Source organism: Coenobita brevimanus, chromosome 59 (genome assembly GCF_032717465.1).
Source record: "Coenobita brevimanus isolate Jiangsu-jjx chromosome 59, ASM3271746v2, whole genome shotgun sequence".
In the NCBI taxonomy this organism is placed as follows: Eukaryota; Metazoa; Arthropoda; class Malacostraca; order Decapoda; family Coenobitidae; genus Coenobita; species Coenobita brevimanus.
The window spans coordinates 302,081-330,077 of NC_137012.1; the positions used below are offsets into that span (position 1 = coordinate 302,081).

Sequence of the window (27,997 nt, forward strand, 5' to 3'; positions counted from 1 at the left end):
AATCATAATCACAACCGTCACCACCAACACCATCACTGCAACCACAACTGCCACCATCAATACAACCTGCACCATAGTCACTAACATCATTGGAGCACAACCACCACCACCACAACCACTACCACCCCCACCACCACCACCACAACCACCCCCACCACCACCACAACCACCCCCATCACCACATCACCACCACAATTACAACCACCATCAAAGTTACAACAACCGTCCCCACCACCACAATCACCACACCTGAAAGCCGTACCTCCACTTTCAGACTAACAGCTGCTGGAACAAGATAGGCGAATTCGCAATCATGATAAGAGCCAGGAATTCGGATGAGGAGCCTTCCGTACGTAAGAGAAGACTGCTGCAACAGGTAATAAACTGTCTATCTATCTATCTGAGCCTTGGTATTGTGTTGTGGTTAATAATCTGTCTATATGTCTACTTGTCTGAGCATAGGTATGGTGCTGTGGTGGTGTAAGGACTGTGGGGGGTGCCGGAGCTATATGTGAAGTTACTAGGCGTAATCATTTCCTATCCATTTATTATATTTCATTATCATTATTTCTGGAACGGGGATGCGACTAATAGGTAGAGGGTTGTGTGATTCTCGCCCTTCCCTTTCCCTTCAGTCGCTTCCTATGCCATGCAACGGGAAATATATGGGCAATGTTCTTTTTCCCCATCCTCAGGGGTCCCCTCTGTTAAGCAGGAAAGAAATAGATATGCGTAACGTGGCTTGGAATATATTTGTGACGGCCACCCAGGATGAGCGCTGGCAAGTGGCAGATATATTCCCACTGTATTTCGTCAGTTTCTTTTTTAGTGTATTTCATCCAGTACTACCCATTTACACTGTACCTTTTCTTTCCCTAACGTCATCCTAACAGTACCTCCCCCTGACGTAGCATAGCACGACCTGATCAGTGTTAAGCCATTTCAGTAGTACAATCAACACACACTATCCTAATTAGGACACTGCATTGTTCACCAGGCCACATACAATGAGTAAATTTACCGACAGCAAATTGGGGCGTAGCTAGGATTTTTAGAGTGAGGAGACGATCACTTTTAATTATGAAGTCCCCCAAAAGAAAACTCTTGAGTGGGAACAGAGGGCATTTCCTAGGATATTTAAGGTGCCCAGATATATTTGACAGTGCCATCCCGGCCACACTTTTAACCACGCCACTACTTCTTCTTAATCCACCTTCTTGCCTTTACTGCAGCTGGGTAAAGTGATGCAGGTGAGTCTGTCACTGTGTACGATGGGCAGCCTGTTCAGCTACCCCTCCGCCCTTTACTCTGACCTGACCCATCACAACACCACCATCTACAACACATATATCTCCATGGATGGCAAGGAGGACAGGGTTGGTGAGTATTTTCAAATGTATTATTAAAACTGAGTGCCCGAAGGAATGGTCAGTGAGCACTATGCATTTGTTTTATAGTCTGCTCCCTGATTTCTGGCAGTTTCCCTACTTGATACGCAGATTCACAAGTCATCGCCTCGGCATTACTACCCACTGTCTATGCTGAATACATCCTGGGCCTGTCTCACTCAGGACTGGTGTATTGGTTTTAGCTAGGGTGTTTTTACGACATGTCGGGGGGTCTTTGGTAGATTAGCAAAGTCTAACGAAATTCAAATCCTTAAACCATTCCGTGCTGCTGCCGGGATTCGAACCTGCATCCACTTGAACAGTAAACCCCCTCTCTACCGATTCAGCCACCGCCTCCCCCCAGTAGGCATTAAAACTGACCGATTGTTTGAGAAGTTTGCCAATATACATACAAACGGGCACCTTGCATCTCCTGGCAACACAAGAAAGGGTGCGACCATGTGAATATAAGGGCCCGTATTCTCGTCGGTTGAGGAAGCTCCCTAACGCCTTTTTCTAAGCGATTTATTTTACTTACTACATCTTACTGCCCTATTGTATGTGTTATAAATCCTTCCTATGTCGCTGTGTTCTGGATAAATAACGTATCGTACAAGAGAATATTAACCAGCCGTATCCAAAAATAAATCGCTAAGGGTGAGGTGTTTGGGAGTTTCCTTACCCGACGAGAAGAGGAACCAGGGTATCTTAATCCAAAAGATTTCGTATCGTCTCTGTCTCAGTGACTTATTCTGGATACTGCATCTTAATCTTCCCTTATGTAGTACTGAGCCACGTGGACGAAGTCGATGGTCATTATTATTGCATTCTGCCCGGACTGACGATGCTGGTCTAGAATGCGAGCTGTTTGCGGAATCGTTTAATCTCACCCAGTTGGTAAAGCAACCAACCAGAATACCTGATAATCCTGACCATAATGCCCATCTCTTGGATTTATTCTTGACAAATAATCCAGATCAATACAGGATAGAGGTACTGTCACCACTTGGATCCTCTGACCACAATCTCATCAAAGCCTCATTAGTTAACCCTCCCACACTTCCCCATTCCGAACCTGTCAGGGTGACCCGATGGCACTTTGACAGGGCAGACTGGGATGGATTTAGAAATTATCTTGCTGATGTTCCATGGCAGTCTTTCTTCTCTAGTGATCCCAATACTACCCAGTCCCACATTTGTGACTTAATACTAGCTGGTATGGATTTATTCATACCAAGTCAACAGTTCACTAAAAGATCAAACTCTCCAAAATGGTTTGATGGCAATTGTGCCAAACAACAGCCCAAAAGTCATTAGCATATAACTCTTACTTAAAATCAAAAACATCTGAATCACTCTCCCAATTTAAAATTGCTAGAAATCATGCAAAAGCTGTATTAAATCTATCTAAATCAAACTTTCTTCAAAAGCAAGCATCAAAACTACTTAACAACCCTAATGACAATAGAATATTCTGGTCAACTCTTAATTCTTTCAATAATAACTTTAACAAGTCATCTTCCATTCCCCCACTAAAATCTTCAGATGGCAATATTACAAATGACCCACGTGGGAAAGCGGATATCTTTGCTAGTACCTTTGCCAGAAACTCTACCATAGACGATACCAGCCAGAATGTCTCAGTACTGGAACTTGATTCTCCCGAAATTGCCCCACTTAAAATACAGACAAGATACGTAAAATCCATCCTAGACAATTTATCTACCAACAAAGCTCCAGGCCCAGATGGAATTCCTCCAATTGTTTTGAAAAAGTGTTCCCCTGAACTTGCCTCTGTCCTAGCCAAATTATTCAGACTATGCATACGTACTTCTTTATTCCCAAATTCATGGAAAGAAGCCAATATCCACCCAGTTCCGAAGAAAGGAAGTTCGTCTGACCCCTCCAGTTACAGACCAATAGCTGTCACATCTTCTCTTGGTAATGTATTTGAAACTTTAATTAATAAGCATATTGTTAAACATCTTGAATCCAACAACTTAATTAGTGATAGACAATACGGTTTTCCCCACGAAAGATCCACCATTGACATACTCAATCTCTTAACTCATACCATCCATCAATCAATTGATCTTTTTGGAGAAACTCATGCAGTAGCTCTTGATATCTCTAAAGCTTTTGACAGAGTATGGCACCGTTCCCTGTTGTCCAAACTCCCTTGCTATGGACTGACGTCTTTTGTTCCTTTGATTTCTTCTCATCTTAGTGACAGGAAAATAAGAGTAAAAGTAGATGATGTATATTCGAATTTCCACTCAATTAACGCCGGCGTGCCGTAGGGATCAGTTCTGGCGCCAACCCTATTTCTGGTTCATATTAATGATCTCTTATCTGTCACTCACAATCCCGTTCACTCATATGCAGATGACTCAACACTACATAGTTCATTCACACTTAGACATCCATTTACAAAGTCTAATATCTCTACCTCTCAACTCAGTACAGCCATCTCCATAAATCAAGATCTAGCTACAATCAGTGAATGGGGACAAAACAACCTTGTCTCTTTTAATGCTAGTAAAACTAAATATATACAGTTTACTAATAGACAGATATTGCCAGATTCGTACATTACCTTCAGTGCTACTAATATTCCCATCTCCAAAAGTATTGAAATTCTTGGTGTCTCACTTAACAGTGCCCTCAACTGGACCTCTCATGTAAGATCACTTGCTAAGGCCGCCTCAAAGAAACTTGGATTATTGTACAGAGTCCGTAACTTCTTCACCGATGAGCAGTTAGCTATAATTTATAAGAGTCATGTGCGCTCTCAGCTTGAATATTGCTCACCCTTGTGGAATGGTTGTGGAGAGGTTGCATTGAGACAACTGGACAAAATTCAGAATAAAGCTGTTAGAATCATTAACAACCCTGCCATTACATATAAACTACCTCCCCTGCAAGTAAGAAGGAATGTTGCCTCCCTTGCATTATTTTACAGATATTTTTTTGGCAAGTGCTCAGACGAAGTTGCGTCCATGGTGCCGCCTCTCCATGCCTTCCCTCGTGCTACACGGGCATCTGGTAGCGCTCATGACTGGAATGTCACTCAACCATATTGCAGAACTTCTGCCTATGAGAATTCTTTCATTCCCCGAACTGCATCTCTCTGGAACTCGCTTCCCCAGAGTTGTTTTCCTCCAAATTTCAACCCACAAATGTTCAAGTCTAACTGTTACAGATATTTTATGAATGGAGGACACCAATAGTCTGGTGTATGGATTTTTTTTTTCCCCATTTGTTTTTCCTTCCTCCGTTCTGTTATTTAAAAAAAAAAAAATGTGTGTGTCTGTGTCGAAAACTCAAATCCCAGAAAGTATTGATAGTAGAAGGAAATGTTATTAATAAAAGTTGATCAGAGTCACGACTTGAGTTCACATGTCACTCCACCAGCGTTGGGAGTCAGCCAGGATGGATACATAATAGTCAAGTTTTCATGTAACAGGATTATTTCAGTCTACCTGGCTCACAGATGACGTGTAGTCTTGTATATTATTATTGTTATTATTTTCAGTATCATCAGAGTTTGCATCACCAACATACAAAAAGGATGGAAAGATGTAATATGAAAAGTAAATAGCTAACGGAGATGGTGTTACGAAATCTCCAATAACAAGAATACAGGATTAGCTTTGTTTTTACAGGTAGAATTACGGACACGGGAAGACCCTTCAAACTCCTTTCCTAGTTTTTCCTACAGGAAACAGATAAAATATGAGAAAATTTCCATCTCCTAGGTAACATTTGTTTTTTAATAGTGAGATACAATAGGCGTGGGAAACTGTACTCTTCTTTCCTAGTCGATCCTGCTAAAGCAAAGAGTTACGACTGGAACTGGATTGTAAGTCTGTTCGTGTATCTGGTCCCAGTGAACTCACCCACTACGTGAAAATGATACCCTGTTTGCAGGGTTGATGTGGGGAGGTGGGGAGGTGGTGGTGAGGAAGTGGTTAGAGAAGTGATCTGCTGGCTAAAAGAACGTGCATTCGATCCCACGCTGGAACAGGAAACACTTTGATTATTTGAATTGCTTTCAGACAATATTTACTGATCTTCCGCCAATCCACCAACATGTCATAAAAACACCCCCACCAATATCATCAGACCAGTCCTGTATGAGGCAGCCCTAGCATGAATTCAATGTGAACGGTGGGTGTTAGCGCCCAAGTGGTGATATGCGGAAGTGTATGCTAAGTAAGACTGCTGTGCCTCAGGGTAGGGGATCTGAAGTCAATTCTCAGTGTTGGACACCCATACAAAATGTAAATAGCTGGAAATTCCAATAGTTAGCAAAGAGAGGAAAAAAAGTGAAATATTTGTGGCAGATGTAACTATCAGAAGACCAGGATGAATGGAATTGTGCCGGAATGCTGTGACGGGGTTGAGGAATGGGAAGGCAGCAGGTGTTGATGTGGTATACGCAGAGATGAGAAAGCGTAATGAAGAAAGTAGCATGAAAAGGGTGTGGGAGATACACCAGAAGGCCTGAATGAGTGCAGCTGTGTAAGCGGAGTAAAAAAAAAATAAGGGGGGGGAGGGGCCGTGATTGTAGTGGCTGCTTGCTACAATGGAGCGTGGGACAGCATCATTGGAGATCTATTTGCATTTTCCGACATTCAGAGACAAAGGTTCTTATAATTCACCTCCTCAATTATCCAGTTTTCACTGATGGTTAATATTCCCATCCTGAGAGGCTTGGTAGGCTTTTCTGCCCACTGATTTTTTTTCTCTCTTTTTTTATGATGCTTCAGGGAAGAAAGTGATGAACGCGCCTTAAATCTAAAATAAACCCACTAGAACAGGTCAACTTTATCTCCTTGTTTTACCAACTTTCAAACCTCTGCCAGACACTGACATTCTTTCAGGAACAAATTGGAATACCGTACCAACCTAAACACTGTAACCCGCACATGGAATCTATTTATGACCACTCTGCCTGGTGCGTGGCTGTGTGCGGTGCTTTTTGCGTCTCCCTGAATCTGAATAGAATCTTAATTAGTAACAAGAAGAAAATGAAAAGTGCATCATCTGAGTGAAGGGGTTACTTATTTATATGCCACTAAAATCACAGGGAGTCTACTTTTGGCAAGCTCTCTGCCTGGTGCGTGGTTGGGTGCGGTGCTGGCGATGAAGATGGGGCGACGGCGAACGATGATGGTTATGGGAGTATTGGGCGTCACAGGGTGGCTGGCACTGTCCCTTATACCTCACCCTATCGGCATCCTTGCGGCCAGGTAAGATGATGGAAGCTGTAGCCGGTATGCTGTCATCCTTTCACCTTTATTTGGCCCAGATTTAGTCCTTTTGCAGCTTATTTCACATAGTGCCAAAACAAGACAATACTGGGGAACTACATCCTTTCCATAGCACTTTTTCATGAATAGCTTCATAACCTAGTGATACTTTCTTGTTACAACTCATTATTCACTATGGAGAGGAGGCAATTTTAGGCCAGGTTAGCGGAAAAGTGTAATTAGGAAGCTTTCCGGTATAACTTTTTTAGTAGTTTATTTTTCATATACATCAGTCTTATTTTTTCTTTTAATAGGCCAGGTCAGTTGATGGACATTTAGTAAATTGCATTTTAGTCAGTTCAGAAGGCTTCCTAATACCTCTTACTTAGCAATTTATTTTGCATATTACACTTTACTTCTTCTTGTATCTTATCCACTCTCTTGTAGCATTAACTTACGGTGCATAAATGGCTTAAAAGTGATTATTGTTGTTGCTTCTCTAGGCTTAGCTCAAATGTGAACCCAGTGGACTGCAGGTTGACGTTGCCCTTATTTTAGAGTCCATCAACAATAAGATTATCTAAAAGGACGTTATCGCTGATGGGATTACCACTGTTCTACCATCCCCCAAAACCATTCAACAAATGAGTACTTACATCAAGCATTAACTTTGTCTTATCTAACACTGATCCAAAATAACTTGTCATCCTTAGCATATGTGTCTTATAACTAATATCCCCCTCCCCCATCCTAATAGATGTATACTAATAACTAACATCAGTTTTGTCCCCCTAACACAAATCATAAGTTGCCTCTAACGTCACTCTCATTGTTCTATCACCTGTCTAACCCGTGTAACAGGTGTGTACTTAAAACTTACATCCATTTAACTTTTCCAATAGGTGTGTGTCTGGGTTGGGAGTCGGGGGAACTGCAGTGACAACAAACGCATATGTGACTGAGCTGTCTGACCCTGACGTGAGAGGGATGATGATGATGGTACCCAACCTTAGCATCTCGATAGGTGTGTACTACTGTCTGACACCACCACACCCCTGACACCACCACACCTGACACCACCACACACCTGACACCACCAAACACCTGACACAACCACACCTGACATCATCACACACCTGACACCACCACATCTGATACCACCACACACCTGACACAACCACACCTGACACCACCACACCTGATACCACCACACACCTGATACCACCACACCTGACATCATCGCACACCTTACACCACCACACACCTGATACCACCACACACCTGACACCACCACACAAATGACACCACTACACACCTGACACCACATCACACCTGACACCACCACACATCTGACACCACCACACAAATGACACCACTACACATCTGATACAACCACATACCTGACATCACCACACACCATCACACCTGACACCATCACACACCTCACACCATCACACCTGACACCACCACACACCTGACACCACCACACACCTGACACCACCACACACCTGACACCACCACACACCTGACACCACCACACACCTGACACCATCATACACTTGATACCACCACACACCTTTCACCATCACACACCTGACACCACCACACACCTGACACCACCACACACCTGACACCACCACACACCTGACACCACCACACACCTGACACCACCACACACCTTTCGCCACCACACACCCGACACTACCACACACCTGACACCACCACACACCTGACACCACCACACACCTGACACCATCATACCCCTGGCACTTTCACACCTGACACCACCACACACCTGACTATAACACTCCTTCGACCCTCAGCGGAACAGTATCATACAACAGCGACGGTCATTACTGCGGAATTGATGTTATGATGTTGCCCTTGGAAAATACGGTAAATAAACATTCGCTAACTATGCAGTGCTGCCATCAGGTAACTCTGCACTGAGTGACAAGCCAGATAGTTTCCTGTAACCCCGTAAGCCGTTGCTACATTGGGTAGTAGCCATATAACCAGATAGATGCCTGGTGGTTTAGTGGGTTAAGGTGCCCCAACGAGATGAGGCCTGAAAAGGTTTACATTCAAGGGAGGGTTGGAATTCAACATTCATATTATCATCATAAAGTGCGGGCGAGACTGACGCACCCTCTCATTAAATCTCGGTAGCTAGTTGCCAAGGCCAGCGACCCTAGGCTCGTAACCGGGCATAAAGTAAGTCGATAATAGGCAGACGGAGTGGACAAAAAGACGGAGTGGATAACAGATAGACGGAGTGAATAACAGGTAGACGGAGTGGATGATAGACAGATAGAGTGGACGGTAGACAAAAAGATAATAATGACTATTTTGTTCACACAGACTGTTGACTTTGCAACCTGTTTGCTATGCTGTTTATGCTCTGACTTGGCCCGATTTCCGTCCTTCTGCGTCCTGTTTCACTTAGCTTAGCGACAGATAAAAGACAATACTACGGCGCTACATCTTTACACGGCACTTCTTCATGACTATCTTACCCTACTGTTCATCTATTGTTGCAGCCCAGGATTCAGGGTGGAGAGATGACAATTTTTGGTCGAGTTAGAGTAAGAAGAGTCCATCATTCGCCCTAACTACATCACGGGAGTCTCAGCAGGTTAGCCTCATGCAGCACAAAGGAAATTCATCATGATCTCCATATGAGGGGGAGGACAGAGGAGGAGAAGGAAGGAGGGGGAGAAAGGGTGGGGAAGGAGCTTAGGCCGAGGAGTGGGTGAGGAGGGGAGAGCCAAGCAGGAGGAGAGGTGGGAGAGGTGAGGAAAGTATGAAAAGTTACGAAAATACGAGTGTTATAGAGCAATATATTTTATTTCCCATTATCTAACACTACATCAAATCAGGCCCATTCTTTCCTCTGTGAAGGAAGCTCCCTGATACCTCATCCTAAACGATTTATTTTTCTTATTACACCCGGCCGTCTTCATTTGTGTTGTCATTCTAATATCACCATACTCTGAATAAGTAACGCACAAAACGATATTAGTCTGCCGTATCCAAAAATATATCGGTAAGGATAAGGTGTTAGGGAGCTTCTTTAATAACTGGGAATACGATCCCTAATATCAATACCTTATATATTGTTCGTTGTTACCGGAAATTCTACCATCATATTAAGTTTTCTGTAATTGTCAGGTTCCGATAAACATTTTCAACCTTAGCCCACAGACAGGAAGGAATGCGTCATGGTTTGGGTGAGTATATTTTAATTTTTTCATGCGGATGTACTGCTTGTTGACCTCAGTTTTTGGCCAGCTCCATGCTGCCCTTATTATTAGACGCGTTTTCTGTCTTGTATTCTTTCGTTCTTGTTTGATTGTGGCAGGCACTTCTACCCTTAAGAATTAACCGATGCCGACCAGACCTGTATATAATAACCAGATCATGACCTACGTGTGTCCGCAAGGTTTTGGTTGCTAGGCAACTACTGGTTGCCTGTTAAAAGCCGAGAACCCGCTCTTTCGTACTTTTCACGTTTTGAACTGTAGAAGCATTACTAATGGGCGTAGAAAGCTCTGACTTCTGTAGGCGTAATCTTGAGGCCATTCCCAATCGGAAGTGTGCCATCCATTTTTCCGCTCTCTCCTCTAGTGTTCGATTGGCAACCCTGCAAATATTGGCCTAAACATCCCCGGACACCACTGGTTTTCAAAAATGTTCCCCTAGTTCCCCAGCGGTTCGATGGAATTGAATGAAAGTTTGCATGCTTATAGATATTGACTAGTACTACTTCAGTTGAACACCTATGTACTACATTGGCCAGGTCAGGGATCAAAGGTCATCAAATGCAAAAACGACGAAAATAGCTAAATTCACGACTATGCTTGCGCGAAATGCTAAGGTTCCGAAGATTATTAAGCCAGGGCCATGATTCTCGGGTCGAATGTCGCACTGGAGTACCTCCATAAAAAAAAAATGACATTTAGTGTCGCAACTCACTTTCAAACGTTGGCAGCGCCACCAAGAAGTTGTACCTCTGGTGGACCATTCTGCGAATTTCAAGTTCCCTAGCTCCACAGTGGGTGGATGGAATCGAATGAAACTTTGCCTGTTTATAGAAGTTAATGAGTACTACAAGTGTGCTTGTACATGCATGACCTATATCTGCCAGGTCAGGGGTCAAAGGTCATGAAGTGCAGATAATATCATGAAAAACACTAAAATTATGACCTTTGCTCACGCTAAATGCTAAGGCACCGAAGATTATTAAGCCAGGGCCATGACTCCTGGGTGAAGTGATGCACTGGAGTCCCTCCATATGGAAATGACTATTAGTGTCGAAATTCCCTTCCGGTCGCTGACAAAGCTCGGTCCGCGTAGAGCTAGCCATCATCGCCTACCTGCTTTTTTTTTTTTTTTTTTAATTCTAAGTCTTGAACTTCAAGCTTGGACGCTAAAAAGGCATGCACAGTCTAGAGATGGGCTTACTGAACTTGTTTACGGTCGATTTTAGGCTTTAACTTAGATTTTCATTTGCAGGACGGAGTAGAGATACTGAAAATTTTTTAACTCTCCTTTCCTTGTCCTTCCTGCTGAACCAATATACACTTACGATAAATTTCTTCTCGTAACCCAGATTTGTTATTGCAGGAGGAGCAAGAAGCACTGAACGACCCTGTTCTTTCATTTCCTTCTCGTTCGTGGGAAAACAAATCGCTCTCTCAAATATATACCTCTCCATTCTATCCCCCAATCACATCCTTGGTCTCCCCCTCCCTCTCCCCCCTCCACCTCACTCACATACACTCTCCTCGTCAGTCTATCACCCTCCATCCTCTCCATATGGCCAAACCACCTCAGTGTGTTTCTCCAAATGCTTCCTATCACACCCACATGCACACCACAACGTTCCTTCACTTCCTCATTTGTCGGTCTGTCTCTCCATGTGACTCCACATGCTTCTCTCAAACAACTCATTTCCACTGCTCTCACTCTTGACATGTGTCCCTCCAACAACGTCCAAGCTTCACTTCCATACGTCGGAGTTGGTATCACAATACTGTTATGCAGTAACTTTTTCACTTCCATGTTCAATTCCCTGTTTCTTATCACTGTTTTCAAGGAACCAGCAACCTTTCTTCCTTGTTGTACCCTTTCAAGCACTTCACCCTCTAAACTTCCATACTTAATCATCACTAAAATGCACTCACATTTTCCATTTCCTCCTCATCCAACCTCACTGTACATTCAGTGACTTCATTTCTCTCGAAGACCATAACTTTACTCTTCCCTACATTCATCTTTAGATTCCGTTTCTTACACACTCTTCCAGACTCATTCACCAAGCCTTGCAGCTCCCCTTCATCTTCATTCAACAACAGAGTATCATCTGCAAACAACAGTACAAGGAGAATCCATACACTGCCCTCTGTCATTAGGGCCGCTCCAAAATCCACAGTCCTGCCTTGTATCTCTTTTATAACCCCACCCATGTACAGATTGAATAACCAGAAGTATATATCTCAACTATGTCCAAAAACAAATCGCTAAGGCAGAGATGTTAGGGAACCACCTTAACCGACAAAAATACGGGCCAGGTTGGTTTGGGAGGCTTTGTAGCGCCTTTTCATCGGCTATTTATTTGGCGTATTACACCTTTATATTCTCGTCCATGTTATTTATGTCCCCCAGCATCGTCAAAATTTACATCTAGAACATACATGATGATACTAAGATGTAACGTGCAGAATAAGTCGCGACGGAAGGGTTGCTACGAAATATCAAGTGTCACTTAGAATATTATTAGAATTCCCTCCTACTGACACTGCAAAGTTGATATTTTTACCCAGGGATGTCAGAGAAAATAAATACTGTTCCCCAAACGTGTAGCGAAATATACCTTGTCCAGCCTGCCCTCCCATGCCTCACCCTAGCTCTCTCTTGTAACCTGTATCCCTCTCATGTTGACATACTTAAAATGAGGATACATAGGAGGGTAATAAGATGCATGAGTAGGGTAGTGTGCAAGGCTTCTATTCTCGTCGATTAAGCTCCCTAACCCCATTTCCTAAGCAATTTGTTTTGTTTATTACACCTTACTGTCCCCTTCTGCGTTACATAAATCCTTCCATTATCGCCATACCCCGCATAAATAATATACAAAAAGATGTTAACCACCCATATCCAAAACTAAATTACTAAAGAAGAGGGAATACGAGCCCAAGAATACATGGTTAAGCAAGACATGTTACAAAATCAAGACAGGAAATACAAAACCTTACCACCTTTCTTCACACCTTGTTTATTGTTTGTCACCCTCACCTGTATTACCCTGTCTCATCTTCTTACCTACCTTCCCTCTGCCTAACCCTCCCTCACCCTCCCCTCCTCACCCTGCCTCGCCACCCCCAGCCTAATTCTCCCTTACCTTCCCCTCCCCACCGTGCCTCACCACCCCTTGCCTAACCCTACCTCACCTCACCTCTTCCTAACCCTGCCTCCATGTGTAATCTTGTTTCGCCTCCCCTGCCTCACTTCTCTCTGCCTCACCCTGCCTCACTTCACCCCTCCTCATCCTGCCTCACATCTCATTCCTCACCCTTTCTCACTTCAACCCTCCTCATCCTGCCTCACATCTCCCTGCCTCACCCTTTCTCACTGCACCCTGCCTCACTTCTCCCTGCCTCACCCTTTCTCACTGCACCCTACCTCACCCTTTCTCACTGCACCTTGCCTCACTTCACCCCGTCTCATCCTGCGTCACATTTCCCTTCTTCACCCTTTGTCACATCACCCTGCCTCACTTCTCTCTGCCTCACCCTTTCTCACTTCACCCCGCCTCATATTGCCTCACATCTCCCTGTCTCACCCTTTCTCACTTCCCCCCTCCTCGCCGTGCCTCACTTCTCCCTACCTCACCCTGCCTCACCCCCGCCAGGCATGTTACTGTCGGTGAGTGTGGGCTACGGCGCCAGGTACTTCGTCACGGCCTTCGTCTGCGCCCTGGTCCCCGCCCTCTTCACCCTGGCACTGCTACGGCTGCCAGAGAGTCCATCATTCCTCGTACTCAAAGGTTGGATTGTATTTATTTATTTATTGCGATTTCGTGTTGCCTTCTTCGCTGTAGTGGAAGCGAGAGAGAGAGAGAGAGAGAGAGAGACTTTGTTAGCCCCTTCACACCGAGGGAAGTCCCCTGAGCTGAATGAAACACAGGGTTGTCCGTAAACAGCGCTCCCCTAGACACTCCTTCGGAAGTATCTTAGGAGTATGTGTTGCGGGAGCGGCTCAGTCTCCTGGTGTGGGTGTGGCGGTGAGGTGTGTCGCTGTTGAGTAATAGGTTGTGGGAAGTACGAACTGAATAAATGATGCTGGGTTGCTGTTGTTGCCAGTGTTGTTGCTGCTGCTGTTGAGTATCCTGGTCTGTCTCGCCTGGCAGATCCATCATCTAAATGCAATCAATCGCCCCTGCAGGGCCGTCCCGTGCGGTGAACAGATGTTCCCCTTTGATAGACAGTACCTCACCACAGCGAGGCGCAGGGTAGAGTCTAAAGGTTTAGTTTCCGGATGGACGCCGTATTTGCGTGTCCACCCAGTTAACAGGGACACCGTAGTAGGCTCCACATTACCCCATCATTTGATTATATGATTACCACCCAGCGTTGTAAATGACTTCCTGGGTTACAGGAAACCATTAGGTTTGTGGCTCAATATTGAGTCATTTGAAGTAGAAAGAAGAATAAAAAGTGACAGAAATGATGGGGAAACCGGATGACACAGAAAAGAATGATAAAGATGAACGATGAAATAGATTGACACTAAACAATGGTGCTAGTCACAAAGAAGTGCTATTGAAAGAATGTAGTGTGTCTTTCCGCCACAGCAGTACGTGAAATAAGCTGCAAAGGGACAAAAATCTGGACCAAGTTGGAGTAAAAACAGTATAGTGTGTTCTTGCTACTACCAGACGATTATATTCAAATTATACAATGCGGAGAGGATGGAGAGCGAGAGACTGACGAGGAGAGTGTATGTGAGTGACGTGGAGAGGGGGAAAGGGAGGGGGAGGCCAAGGATGAGGTGTAGGGAAGCAGTGGAGAGGTATGAGAGAGGGGGGGTGTGAGCTGGGAGCCCGGCAGTGAAATGGCGGGGGACAGGACGACATGGAGGCGATTTATTTGTGGTCACCTCTTACGGAATTAAGGCGTCTGGCAATAGATGGACAGATAGAAATGTCCTCCGTACGGAAGGGGTTTATCGAGGCTGTATCTAAGCCCTCCTGGTCCAAAAATTTATCCTATGCTGAGTAAAATCGTCTGAGGTGTCGGCCCGTATTCTCGTTAGTGGCGGAGGCTCCCTAACACCTTTTCCTATATGATTTGTTATATTTATTACTCCTTTTTGTTACATAAATCCTTCCAATATCGCCAACCTCTGCATAAATAATTTACAAAATGATATTAGCCTCCCTTATTCAAAACTAAATCGCTAAGGAAGAGGTGTCAGGGAGCTCCCTTACCCGACGAGAATACGAGGCAAGGTTTTAGAGAACTAGTTACATTATCAAGTCACAGTGATCCCACCAAGTTTGTTTCGATCGTTTCGTTTATAAAGGCTACAGCAGGCTTGCATGTGTCGCCTTGGTTACCTAATGCCGGCTCTCTATGCTGTTCGATCTCTGGCAGCCTTCCTATTCAGTCCATTATCCCTGAGATCACACTCTATGACCTTGTCCCAGGTCTTTTTCAGTCTACCTATCGTAACCCTGCCCCAGACGTATGTATGGTATGTATATACAATCTTACACCCACAAACGGTACAGGTGCCGTTTGTCGACAGAGATACCCCGTACCTGTCCCTGATCCTGGCACACAGTCGTGATATTGATGTCCTAGCGTCGTTACTACCAGGGACGTTTATGCTGTATGGCCCATGTCCACCTTCAGAACAGTGTACGTGTGCCCTCCCTCGTGGAATCATCCCTCGTCGAGACACCCATACATCGAAGGAGGATAAGAGAAGGATAATTGTAAAATATGAGGCGAACGAGGATTTCCTCATCACCGCAGCTGACTTGGGCATTAAGAGGACAACCGCTTATGGCATCGTGCGAAATTACCAGAGAAAGGGGCACATACATGACACCCGTGATGGTGCAGGCAGAAAAAACGATCGATGAATCCCTGGACTTCCTGGTGATGATGACTGAGGCCGTCCCGACAATCACCTTAAAGGAACTAAACACGGCACTGCGAGAGAGCTTCCCCATTAAGCAGCATGTATGTGACACTATAGTGGGAAGAGCATTAGATGGTGCTTTGTTAACCGCCAAGAAATGTGCAAATATTCCACAATACCGAAATTCAAGTGCAGTGAAAGATGCTCGAGTGAAGTACGCTCATTACATGTATGAGAGAGGACTCCAACAACACCGTGTTTATGTGAACGAAACTTGATATAATTTGTATACGAAACGTACGTATGGTCGTGCAGCACGGGGTGAGCGCATATTACGAACCGTAGGGGGACAGCGAGGAGGTAATTTAACGCTGATAGCCGCAATCTCCGACGTTGGTGGATTAATTTATCACGAAATTCACGTCCAGAGTGTTACCAAGGAGGTTTTTACACATTTCCTAACATCCCTGGCTGTTATTCTGGGTGATGAAGACGCTGTTGTCATCATGGATAATGCTCCGTGCCATCGTGGTGTTGCCCAGTCCATGCCCAACCATGAAGTGAGGTACCTCCCACCACATTCACCATTTCTTAACCCCATAGAGAACTGCTTCAGCGTCCTCAAAGCTACCCTGAAGCATCACCTCAACGCCATAGCGGGAGTAAGTGATACTGCTGCAGCCAGGGAAGCGGGTTAGACTCTCAGGGCTTACCGTGAAGACAGACTACGAGCGGCGATGGAGGAGGCTTTAACTGTCATCACATCACAACTAACTCTAGCAAATTATACGCACAGAAACTCATACCCGATGACATGCCTTCATATGGAGGAAGTATGGGACTAATGTAAAGTGTACTTTAAGACAAGGAAACAGAGTACAGTATCACCAATACAGTTTATTTAGGGTAATGGGATGCGTACGTGATGCCATGAATTTGAAGAGGTATACATAAGAACACTGCATGTATGTCACCCATATTTTCTTAATTTTGCTTTGTATTGAACATGTATCTACAAGTGTTTAGTACGTAGGAAGTGTATATACTTTATTTACTATGTACAGGTTACGTGGGACGTGTACAATTAACTGTACACCTGTACATGGTATGGTTATGGTAAATGCATGTTGTGTTTTCCTGTACTGAAAACACTTTCATACAGTATCCGACAGTACAGGTTGTAGTGCACTGTAATGCATAATTATGGTAACATAGGAATATACAGTAGATTATCTATTTATAACACCTGTAACCACAATGGCATCCTTATATGTATGGAATGTAATTGATTAAATATATTTGGCAATTGATTATATTGTGTCTGATTGTCCTCGAGGTTATTTTATGTCTATGTATTATGTGGATTTGTTTAGTCTGCACATATGTCACACTATTTTCTGGGAATGACAAATTATAATGTTACGGTGGTATAGTTCATGACTCAGTGATACTAATGATGACCACTTGTTTTCTATTCCTCATCTCTGTCTATCAGTAATGCAAAAAAGGTATATTCAGGTATCCAGTAAAAGCCTCTGATATGCAGATTTTGCCCTGTACACCTCTTTCCTAGCCCCCCCCCCCCTCTCTCTCTCTCTCTCTCTCTCTCTCTCTTTATTGTCATTTTTTTTAGTCTTCATTCTCCCTGTTCACCTCGCTTGCATGTCCCATTCATTCCATCGTTTTCTCCTCAAACCTTTGCCATTATCGCCTCTCTCAGTTTCATTCGGTATTCAACTTTTTTCTCTTCGTCACAGGTAGAGAAGAGGAAGCCACAGATATTCTGTACAACCTTAGAGGATGTCATGCAAACGTGAAGGCAGAGATCGAAAGTTACAAAGCTCTCAACCGCCAGGCGAGACACGGACCCTCGTGGAGGGGTTTACTGAGGCCAACTGTCCTTAAACCTCTCTTTGTCGTATCTACTCTCTTTGTCATCAATTCCTTCTCTGGTAAGGGAGAGAGAGAGAGAGAGAGAGAGAGAGAGAGAGAGAGAGGGAGGGAGAGAGAGGGGGGTGGGGGGATCAGGACAAAAACTTACTGCAATTGTAAACAGGGAGCGAAAGAAAAGGTATGAAGGGCGAGGGATTTAGGAAGAGAGTGAGAATGTGTTTTTAAGAAAATGAGAATATAGAGAAAAAGTGAATTATTAAAATATGATACAATGATCTTAAAAGAATGAGAGAGCATTAGCGTTAGAAGATGGATACATAGTGTAGGAAATGGATACAAAGATTCGTATTTTTTTAATGTGTCCGACTCTGGACATGGGCTTCACATCCTGTTCCCAAGGCCCAGTAGTCTCACTACGTACGATGCACCTCTACATGTCACCATTTTAGCACTGACACCCACTGCACATATTAAATACATGCTAGGGCTGTCTCATACAGGACTGGTGTATTGGTATTAACAGGGGTATTTTATATGACATGTCAGTGAGTCTTGTTTTACATCAGTAAAGTCTCCTTTTATGAAATTCAGATCCTTATACTGTTCCCTGTCCCAGTCAGGATTCCAACCTGTGTCCATTAGGACTGCAGGCCACCTCTCTACCGATTCAGGCACTTCCTCTCTGACTCACTCCCTGACTGGTTCTCACTCACTAACTACCACTGGCTCACTGACTGGCTGACGTGCACATTCACTCTGTCCGTAACTCATCGTTCTCAGATGTGGGAAGGACCCTTTAAATACCCCTCCAACTCCAACTCAGCTCAGCCCAGATCTTTCTAGAGCCTAGGAGGGAACCCATATTTTCTCACACAGTAATACACTACGATACACAAGAACACTAATGACAAGAACTACTTCCTAACATAAGAGAGAAAGAAAATCAAACAGATATGTTAACATTTCTGGAATGTTCCTCACATCTCCAGATATAAAACGTTAACCCATTCCTATGGCACAACAGTTAATATATAGAATGTTCATCACATCTCCAGAGATAAATCACTAACCTAATCCTACCAGCACAACACTGCCCCCCCCCATCAAAACTATGTTGTCCCCGGCACAACCACATAATCCTAGCTACATACAATTATATAGTGGATAAATCCACTTCCAGACAAACAGGTCATCATCGTTGCTCCTGCTGTTTCGGTCCCACGGCGTGAAGACCTGGATCGCCAATACTGACAATGATTCTGTCACTCTCTTGGGACTTCCTTTTATCTTTGGTGTCCAGCAAGTCCTCAGGTCCACTCCAAGTGCACTTCACTGGCCCCAGATCTCCTGTAAAAGACACATCAATGCACCACACTATAAGTCTCTTCAGCTGCGCCATTTGCGGCTCCCCCATACAGCGGGCATTCCTGACAAAGCGGTAGGGTAGTTCTCCCTGGGGCTTAACTGTACTTTTCTTGCCTGCACTGCTTGGTGGCTCTTGATCGACTCCTCAGCACAACGTAACAACTGTTCTCTGATGTCTCTTACCAGGACAAAATGAAAAGTTGGCCATGATGACGGGCATTTAGTCTGCCTAAGGGTCAACCAAAGTCCTGTTCACCATCACTCCCTCTTCTATCACTCCATGGTTCCTGTATTCCACCAGTCCCAGGAAAGTTTGCAGCATGCCGTTGATCTTGCAGGGCAGCAACATCTTTGACTCGGGGGGGATGACCATAGTACCTCTGGTTGTCACTGGTAGACTTCTCTGCTCCATGACCCTCAGCGGAACAATCCTTCCATCTAGCTACATTTGCATAAAACAGAAGTCAAGCAGGCTGCAGCAACACACCAGTTTGTCCAAGCCCAGGATGCAGGGGTCCCCGATCTCGGCAACACACATGGCCAGGGTCTTCTCCTTTCCTTCCCACCGCATTCTGACACCCAGTGGTCCCCCAAGCCCAGTGCAGAGCCCTGTGACTCCCACCATATCCAGCTACACCAAAGTTCTCTCTGAACCTGTGTCAATGACTGTTGGGCACACAACTCTCTCAATCTCACCATCCCTCTCCACACACTTGTCGCTGGCGCCAAAGGAGTATGCTGGGTGCTGACCCTCAACTAAACACTGTCCAGTACTTCCACCCTGTTGGTCACTTTCTGTAATTCACTTCTCACTTTTTTCTCCACTATACAGGAAATCTCATCCCTCACTTCTCTTACCTGGTCGCTCATTCTGTCTACCATACTGCATGCCATTTCTTGTTGCTGCTTCGGTTTCCTGGTCCCATCCTGCAGCTCTTCACTTACCTGGTGTCTCTCCCCATTTAGATGTTCCTTTTGCCTTCTGGAGTATTGTGTTTGAGCTTCTTTTGGTTCTTGCTGTGCTCTCAACACTGTAAGTATGTCTTCCTTTTGTTATTATTGTTGTGTTCTCACAACTGTGAGTATATAATTATTTCGTTTATTCTTGCTGTGCTGTCAGTGCTACGAATGTATTATTTGATCTTTGCTGTGCTTCTTGATATTTCTATTGTTCTTGATATTTCTTTTGTTCTTGCTGCACTTCCTGACATTTCTTTTGTTTTTCATTACTTTTGTTCTTCATGATGTGCTCTCAACACTGAAAGTATATTTGCCAGAGATACTCGTATATCCACGATTTTTGCCACTGCCTGTCCACGCATCTCCATCTCTCAAAATGTATCCCTAACCCTGACACCAACTGTTACACTTTAGAGTTCGTGGCTACTTCGAGAGCGACGCGTTGACAGGCCAGGATGTTAAACAAAGGCCACTGAACTCCTTCCCGGCACGGCTGAGATACACTTACAGAAATTCTCTCTCTCTCTCTCTCTCTCCCCTGTTCTCACACTCTACTTCTCACTAAGTGTCCGTTCACTGACTGACTGAACTGCTTTGTCATTTACTAACTCTTTCTTTCTGACTCTTGCTCTGACACTGACTCTCTGTCACTGTCCGTCTGCCACTGACTAGCTGACTCACTGATTGTTCACCACCAGTCCATTACTGCCTTTCTGACTCTCACTGACTGTCTAGCTCTCGCTCACTGTCACTGGTTCATTGACTGGCTGCTGCACACAAACTCACTCTGTCCATTACTTAACTGTCTCCGAGGCGGGACGGTCCCTACCCACCCGACTCCACCTCTAGTGCAGCTCAGAATATTCAAGAGCCTAGAAGAGAACTCACATCTTCCCAAGCGATAATGCACCTATTAACAATACACAATAACAGTGATGACAAACTAATTCCTAAGTTAAGAGAGAAAGAAAATCAAACAGACGTGTCGACATTTCTAAAACGTGCCCCACATCTCCATATATAAAACATTAACCCAATCCTACGCGTTCTTCACATCTCCAGATATAAACCACTAACGTAATCTTACTGGTACAACATAATGAAGCAAGTAAGATGGAAAGATGGCAGTGTCAGCCCAAGTTGGAGCAAAAAGAGTATAGTTTATTCGTGTTGTTACCAAAGACTTTTAATTAATTTAGCAAAGGTCTCCTGCAGTAAAAGGGTTCAGTGATGCTGTCAAACCCCGCCTCGAAAACTCTAAACTAAGGAAATCGTCAGGTGGTAGGAATAAATTAAAATTGAATTCCCAGTTAATAGCCCGCCAGTCAGGTCAGCTTAGAAGATTATCGAAGAAAAAGTATGCACGCGCTTTACTCTGACTTACTGGGAGTCTTCGGAAGTGGACAAAACACCCAAACCATCCCGTAAACCCCAGACAACCCCTAACCACCTCACCACTAACTCCAACAACCTCCAAACGACCCTGAAAAACTAACTAACAATCACTGACAACTCCAGTAGCCTCCAAACAACCCCCAAACATCCCACTAACAAAGCCAACAACCCTCTAGTAACCCAGTAACAACTTTAACAACCGCTAACAACCCCCAGACACTCACTAACAACTTTAACAACCCTTAGATTACCCACTAACAATTCGAACAACCTCCAACAGTCCTTACGCAAGCCACTAACAACTTTAACAATCCCCAAACACCCCACGAACAGCATTAACAACCTTTAAACGACCCCAAATAGCCCACAGTCGGTTTGTTGTCATCTGAGGGAACATTGTTACTCCACAACTTGAAGACGAAGTCGTGGTTTCATGAATTTCTTTGAGTTTTGGTTATAAAGTAGGAATGAATATCTTTGGTTTCTAGACAAAGCAACGCCTCAGACTGACTACTCTTCATCATAAGCCGAGCTAAAAGAGGATAGGGATTTTTGTCAGGTCAGAGTAAACACACTATAGAAACTCCAGCAACCTTCAAATTACCTCAAGCAAGGGATGGAGTTGGGAGGTATATGAAGGAGAGGGGAGTGAGTTGGGGGTAGGGCAGTCAAATGGTGGGTGACAGAGCGACTTGGAGGCGTTTTATCTGCGGCCACCCTTTGCTGGATTAAGGCGTCGGGCTATAGATAGATAGATAGATAGATAGAATTCCCTAACATGCGCCAACCACCCATTTAGGCTACATGGTGGTCACCGTCAACGCCTCACGCCTGTTTGAGGAGGCTGGGACCACGATTGATGGCAGTATGGCGGCCGTGGTCATCATGCTAGTCATGGTAAGCTTTATATGTTTATTTTAGGGTTGTATGTGGTTTTAAATAATTTTTTACGGTTCTGTCTACCTTTTTAGGGCTATATGTGGCTTTATATTGTTTTGTACGGCTGTGGCTGACTTTTTAGGGCTGTATGTGGATTTATATCATTTTGTACGGAATATGCCTTACTTTTTAGGGTTATGTGTGGCTTTATATTACTTTGTACGGCTTTATATGGCTTCTTAGGCCTATATGTGGCTTTATATTTGTAAATCTTTATATAGTTATTTAGACATATATGGTTTATATGGTTGTTAAAACTTTCTACTGCTTTCTGTGGCTTTTTGAAGGCTTTATATGGCTTTGTATGGATTTGCATAGTTTTGTAGGGTGTTATTCGGTTTGTACGGCTTCATATACAGTAGCTACAGTATATAGATCCTTATTTAGCTTTGCAGGGCCCTATTTGGCTTTGAATGGAGTTATATATGGCTTAATTTGACTTTGCAGGGTTTATGTAGCTCTGTAGACTTTACGTGGCTTTATGGGGCTACAATGTGAATGGATCTGTGGGTTTTATATACGCCTTAGGTCTTTATATAGATCTGTAAGGCTTGATGTGGCGTTACAGGGCTTTGAATTTTTAACGTGCAGTAGGCTTTATCTGGCTTTGCTGTGTGTCACGGGCTTCATAGAGCATAATATGGGTTTCTTGGGCTTTCTAGAGTTTGACTTGCTAGGACTTTATCGAACTTCGTAGGACTTTGTATGGGTTTATAAAGCCTTCTGTCCTTTATGCTTTATCTGACTTTGCAAGGCTTTATATTGCTCTGTAAAATTTCATGGACTTTGCACAGCTGTATGTGTTATTGTACGGCTTTATTTGGCTTGGCAAAACTTTACTTAGGCTTTTTTCTTTTTTTTGCCATATAAAGTAGTCACATGTAGCTCTGTAATTATTTGGCTTTACAGGGTTTTATCCAGCTTTGGGTTACTCTAAATAAAGCTTTACTTGGCTTTATAGAGTGTTGGGGTGGCTTTGTCTGGCCCCTTAGGGCTTTGTCTGGAATTAAAAGATCTTTATTGGACTTTCATGACCTTAAGAGTATTGGCTGTCACTGTGGAAAATCAGTAGGGGTTTATTTATTTATTTCTTTGCATTAAGAGTTGGGTATTTTTTTCCCTGGTTCTAAAGGGATTTATGAGGGCTCTCTTCTGCAGGGCAACGGTATAACATGCTACTCTCTCTCTCTCTCTCTCTCTCTCTCTCTCTCTCTCTCTCTCTCTCTCTTTCCTTTGATTCCTTCGCATTTGTTCCTTATCTTCCATTAACCTACTCTCTCTCTTTCTCTCTCTCTTTCCTTTGATTCCTTCGCATTTGTTCCTTATCTTCCATTAACCTACTCTCTCTCTCTCTCTCTCTTCCTTTGATTCCTTCCCATTTGTTCCTTATCTTCCATTAACCTACTCTCTCTCTCTCTCTCAGATCGGGGCTGGTGTGGGCGGCTTCTTCCTGACGGATCGCATTGGGCGGCGTAACATTCTCTTCACGGGCTTCACGCTAAGGACGGCATCGCTGGTGGGAATGACCATATATGCGGGGATCAGGCAGGCGGGGGGTGGCAGCAGGTGAGTTAGAGAGAGAGACAGAGACAGACAAACAGAGAAAGACAGAGACACAGATACAGACAAAGAGAGAGACACACAGAGACACAGGGACAGACAGAGATAGACAGACAGACAATGAAGCACAATCTGACATTAAAACGCAGACATAGACAGAGGGAGAGAAAGGGAAAAGAGAAAGTATGAATTGGAGAATGGGAGGGAAAGGTAACGTGAGGAAGATGAGATGAGGGAGGACTGGAGGAGGAAAGGAAGGGTGAGGAAAATGTGTGTGTGTGTGTGTGTGTGTGCGTGTGGAGGGAAGGTGGGGTTAGGTAGTGAGGGAAGAGAGATAAGATGATGGAGGGGTAGAGGAGAATGGAAGGAAGAAGCAAGGTTAGTGCAATGACAAGGAGGAGAGAGATTGGCGAGAAGACTAAGTTAACAGGACATTTTATTTTCTTATCTTGCAAATTTTCTTCTATTCCTAGTATGATCTAACTTACTTTATTTAACTTATGCCTAACCTAACCTGGTCTTAACAACCAAGCCTAACCTAATCTACGTCACGAACCTAAATAGCCTAAACTTACCCTAATCTACCCCAACCAAAGTTTAATTCTACATAACCTAAGAATTTAACTTCTAATCTATGCAAGAGACTCCTGGAAAGGCAAAATCCCAAACTCAGTTACTGTTTGGAAACTGGGTCGTGAGGTAACTATGGATAATTCGTAATCCCCCTTCCTTAGCAATTTACTCTGTACAGTACTCCTCAGTATTTTTTTGTATGTTACTGATACAGAGTATGTCAGTACTAAAACGGTACATACAACATGCACAAGAATGTACAGATGTTAAATGCAAAATATGTCGCTAAGAATGAGGTGTTTTAAATTTTTTGATGCCACCTGGAGTATAATAAAGCAATACAGAAAACACATTTGGAAAGGTTAAACTGTAATATGCAAACTAAATCGGTAAAGAAGAAGTGTTACGATGTCTGCCACGCCATCTATAATACAACTCATCTGATCTACCAGTCCAACAGAAGGCGAGGAGCTAGGAATGCTGGGTGACGCTGCGGCGAGGAATGTGACGGTGGCGGTGACGGGGAGTGAGGGGAGGTACGGGTGGATCCCCTTGGCCTGCCTGGTGGGGTCGCAGTCAGGGGCGTCCATGGGGCTGGCCACCATGCCGTTTCTTCTTAGCCAGGAGTACTTCCCCACCGCCATACGCCCACGGGTGAGAAAAATACTCTAGACTTGGTTTGCTTTCATCTAACGGAACTGGGCCACTCAGAGAACTTGAATATTTGGTGGGTCCGCAAGCAGGGATGGTGTTGAGGGTGGGCACCATGTTTGTTCTGTCAGGAGTAGGATACTTCCCCATCGCCATACATCCACACTTGAGCCAAATACTCTAAATCTACGTTATAAGCCAAGTTTTTAGAAGTTCCTCTGTGCTTAGATCTACAATAAATTACAGAAAAGTTTCCGCATTAAATGTAGAAAAACGCCAAGTGCAGAGAAGGGCCCTGTTTTATTCGAGTTTCCGTAATAGTTACGTCCCTGGTGGAAGATAATGCACTAGGTAATCGCCATGCAAGATTCCCTCTGTTGCCAGTCACGGGTACATCCCCACTGCTGTACGTCTCCGGATGAGGGTAATACAATGACGTCCATGTTGATGCAGAGAAGCCTCTTGTTTTGACGGTCATTCCTATAGCATGTGATGATAGAATGTGCCTGACCTTCCTGTATTACTGCTGACTACACTTTGTAATGTGGGGTGCAGGCTGGACACATCTAACGCGGTGTTCCATTATGACCACCAAAAATTAATGGCTTGCGACACCTTGACACACTTTTCTCAATAAAATAGTAATAGGTCCTTTAATCTCATTTGCGAGCACTTCTCCACCGCTAAAGATGGTACACTACAAGATCTAATGATATAAGGTCTGTTCTCTTGCCGTCCCCGCGCACCTTTTGTGACGTACACGGTTTTGGCAGGTGGAGTGGGGATTTCCGTACAGAGAAAACCAGTAAAATGGATGGTTAACCAAGACAAATCATTGCAGTTTGCTGACTACATTAAACCTTCATACACTATTGCCCATTTTCGTCGTCGACAAAGGAAGTCTGTCAAATTTTGCTTCATCTAATAATGGCATAATAGATCCAGTTTCTGTACCATAACACTTTTTTTTTATTACTATACTCTTTTTTTTTTTAACTAACAGCCTAAAAATGCAGTCTTTCAATCCTGAACGTTCAGCTGTAGCAAAATATCAACGGTAGAGTATAGCGCTAGTCACGATGAAGTTTATGGAGAGGATGTGGACCCGTAGCATTTTCTTACTCTGCCACCGAGCTACGTGAAATAAGCTACAAAAGAACGAAAATCTGCCAAGTTAGAGTAAAAAATCCGTAGCACCGTATTCTAGCGTTGTATCTCATATTCGATACGGTGACGTGCCAATTTTGTGTCTAGTTAGAATGAACAGAATATAGTTGATTATGGCTACCTTACAAATGCCCGCACAGTAGTGGAAGGGGTTAATGAAGGCAAGACCAGCAAAGATTATAAACTTTCTTGGCCAAAAATTGTGCATAAAATTGTTTGCTTATATTTTTATCATAATACACACACGGCTACCAATCACTTTACAAACAGAGTGAGCAATGACGTAAAAAAAAAAAAATCGGTTTTTCATGTGATAAGATCCCTAAGCCCTTCATTTCAGAGGATGGGCAAGTGTGGTTAGACCGAAGGGTTGATCTGACTAGTAACCAAAGAGACTCATTCGTTCCCCATCAGTACGGCTCATCGAATATCATGCAAAGAAGCTTACGATGATCCAGTTCCCTCAGGTGAAAACAAACCATGTATAATACCTAACCGCCATGAAGAATTATTAGAATTATTGTTCATCGTGAAAAATCGCCAAGATCCATTATGAACACAGCTCCTGATCCCTACTGCTCAGAAACGCCCCCCCTAAGGTAAACAAACCCGTCTGTGTTAGAATGTAAAAACCACGTAATCGGGTTGAAGGGATTAATTTCGTAGTTTACACAAAAAAATCCCCACGAAAAGGCTATTCCTCCCCAAAACTTCAATTGACCAGCTTTTTCCCCAATTTCCCAAACCAGCTCTATGAATTTTAAAAATGGATAATATTTTGGAACATATCTGACTAACGAACGTATTTTAGGTGGCGTGAGTCGATCCGTTGCAAGTCTTCCTTGGCGATTTATTTTACATTTATCACCTCAACAATATTTAGTAAACTATTCATGTCGCTTCAGTATCGACACAGTTTGCATCAGTGACATACATGAGGATACTGAGGTGCAATGTACTGAATAAATCGCTAAGGATGAGGCGTCACGAAACCTATGCCCGTATTCTCGTCGGTTAAAAAGCTCCCAAACACTGCTTCCTTAACGACTTACTTTTATATGGCTGCCTAATATCGTTTTTTACGTTATTTATTCAGCGTATGGTGATAGTAGAATGACTGGGTAACACAGAAGAGGAAGGCAAAGTGTACTAAGCAAAATAAACAGCTTAGGAAGAGGTGTTTAGGAGCTTCCTTAACCGAAGACACTACGGGCCCTACACTGAGGCCAACAAGTAAAAGGAGCGTCTATACTGCAGACTATAGTGACGTGTTAGTTTAGCCTTGTGTTTCCAGGCGATGCTACTCAGGCTGGGAGAGATTATTTCGGGCAAGAAGGATTAGATATAGCCTCTCCAGCTAATCTTCCCAGCTAACCTCCCCATCTTCCTAGCTAACCTCCCCATCCAACCTCTCCACCTCCCCACATAATCTCCCCAGTTAGCTTCCCAACCTCCCCACATAACCTTTCTAGCCAACCTCTACCACTCCATCTAACCTCCCCACTCCCCCAGGCCAGCAGTGTGTGCTTCACCGTACTCACTTTGGGGATGTTTGCAGTGCTTCAGTTGTACACGCCCATGCTGGAGGGACTGACGCAGGCCGGTCTCTACGCCTTCTATGGCTCTGTCTCCCTCCTGGGCATCCCTTTCACCGCCTTCTGCGTCACCGAGACCATGGGCAAGAACGTTGGATGAGTGTGC

At 44.0% G+C, this 27,997-nt stretch overlaps 1 protein-coding gene across 1 annotated transcript; it reads left to right on the top strand.

Annotated features, from left to right (window-relative positions):
• Positions 1 to 313: 313 nt before the first annotated feature.
• On the top strand, positions 314 to 27,991 carry LOC145402842 (facilitated trehalose transporter Tret1-like). The gene is made up of 10 exons (XM_080274755.1): positions 314 to 376; positions 1,233 to 1,380; positions 6,481 to 6,643; positions 7,546 to 7,667; positions 13,557 to 13,691; positions 17,551 to 17,745; positions 22,206 to 22,303; positions 23,769 to 23,911; positions 24,931 to 25,132; positions 27,809 to 27,991. Exons 1-10 carry the CDS (start codon positions 314 to 316, stop codon positions 27,989 to 27,991), a joined length of 1,452 nt encoding a protein of 483 aa, XP_080130881.1.
• Positions 27,992 to 27,997: the final 6 nt, after the last annotated feature.

Excerpts from the sequence above, each read along its gene's own strand:
- LOC145402842 (XM_080274755.1), top strand. The coding sequence starts at position 314 with ATGATAAGAGCCAGGAATTCGGATGAGGAGCCTTCCGTACGTAAGAGA. Across the intron at positions 377-1,232 it reads AGAGAAGACTGCTGCAACAG|CTGGGTAAAGTGATGCAGGT; the intron begins GTAATAAACTGT and ends CCTTTACTGCAG. Across the intron at positions 7,668-13,556 it reads CAACCTTAGCATCTCGATAG|GCATGTTACTGTCGGTGAGT; the intron begins GTGTGTACTACT and ends CACCCCCGCCAG.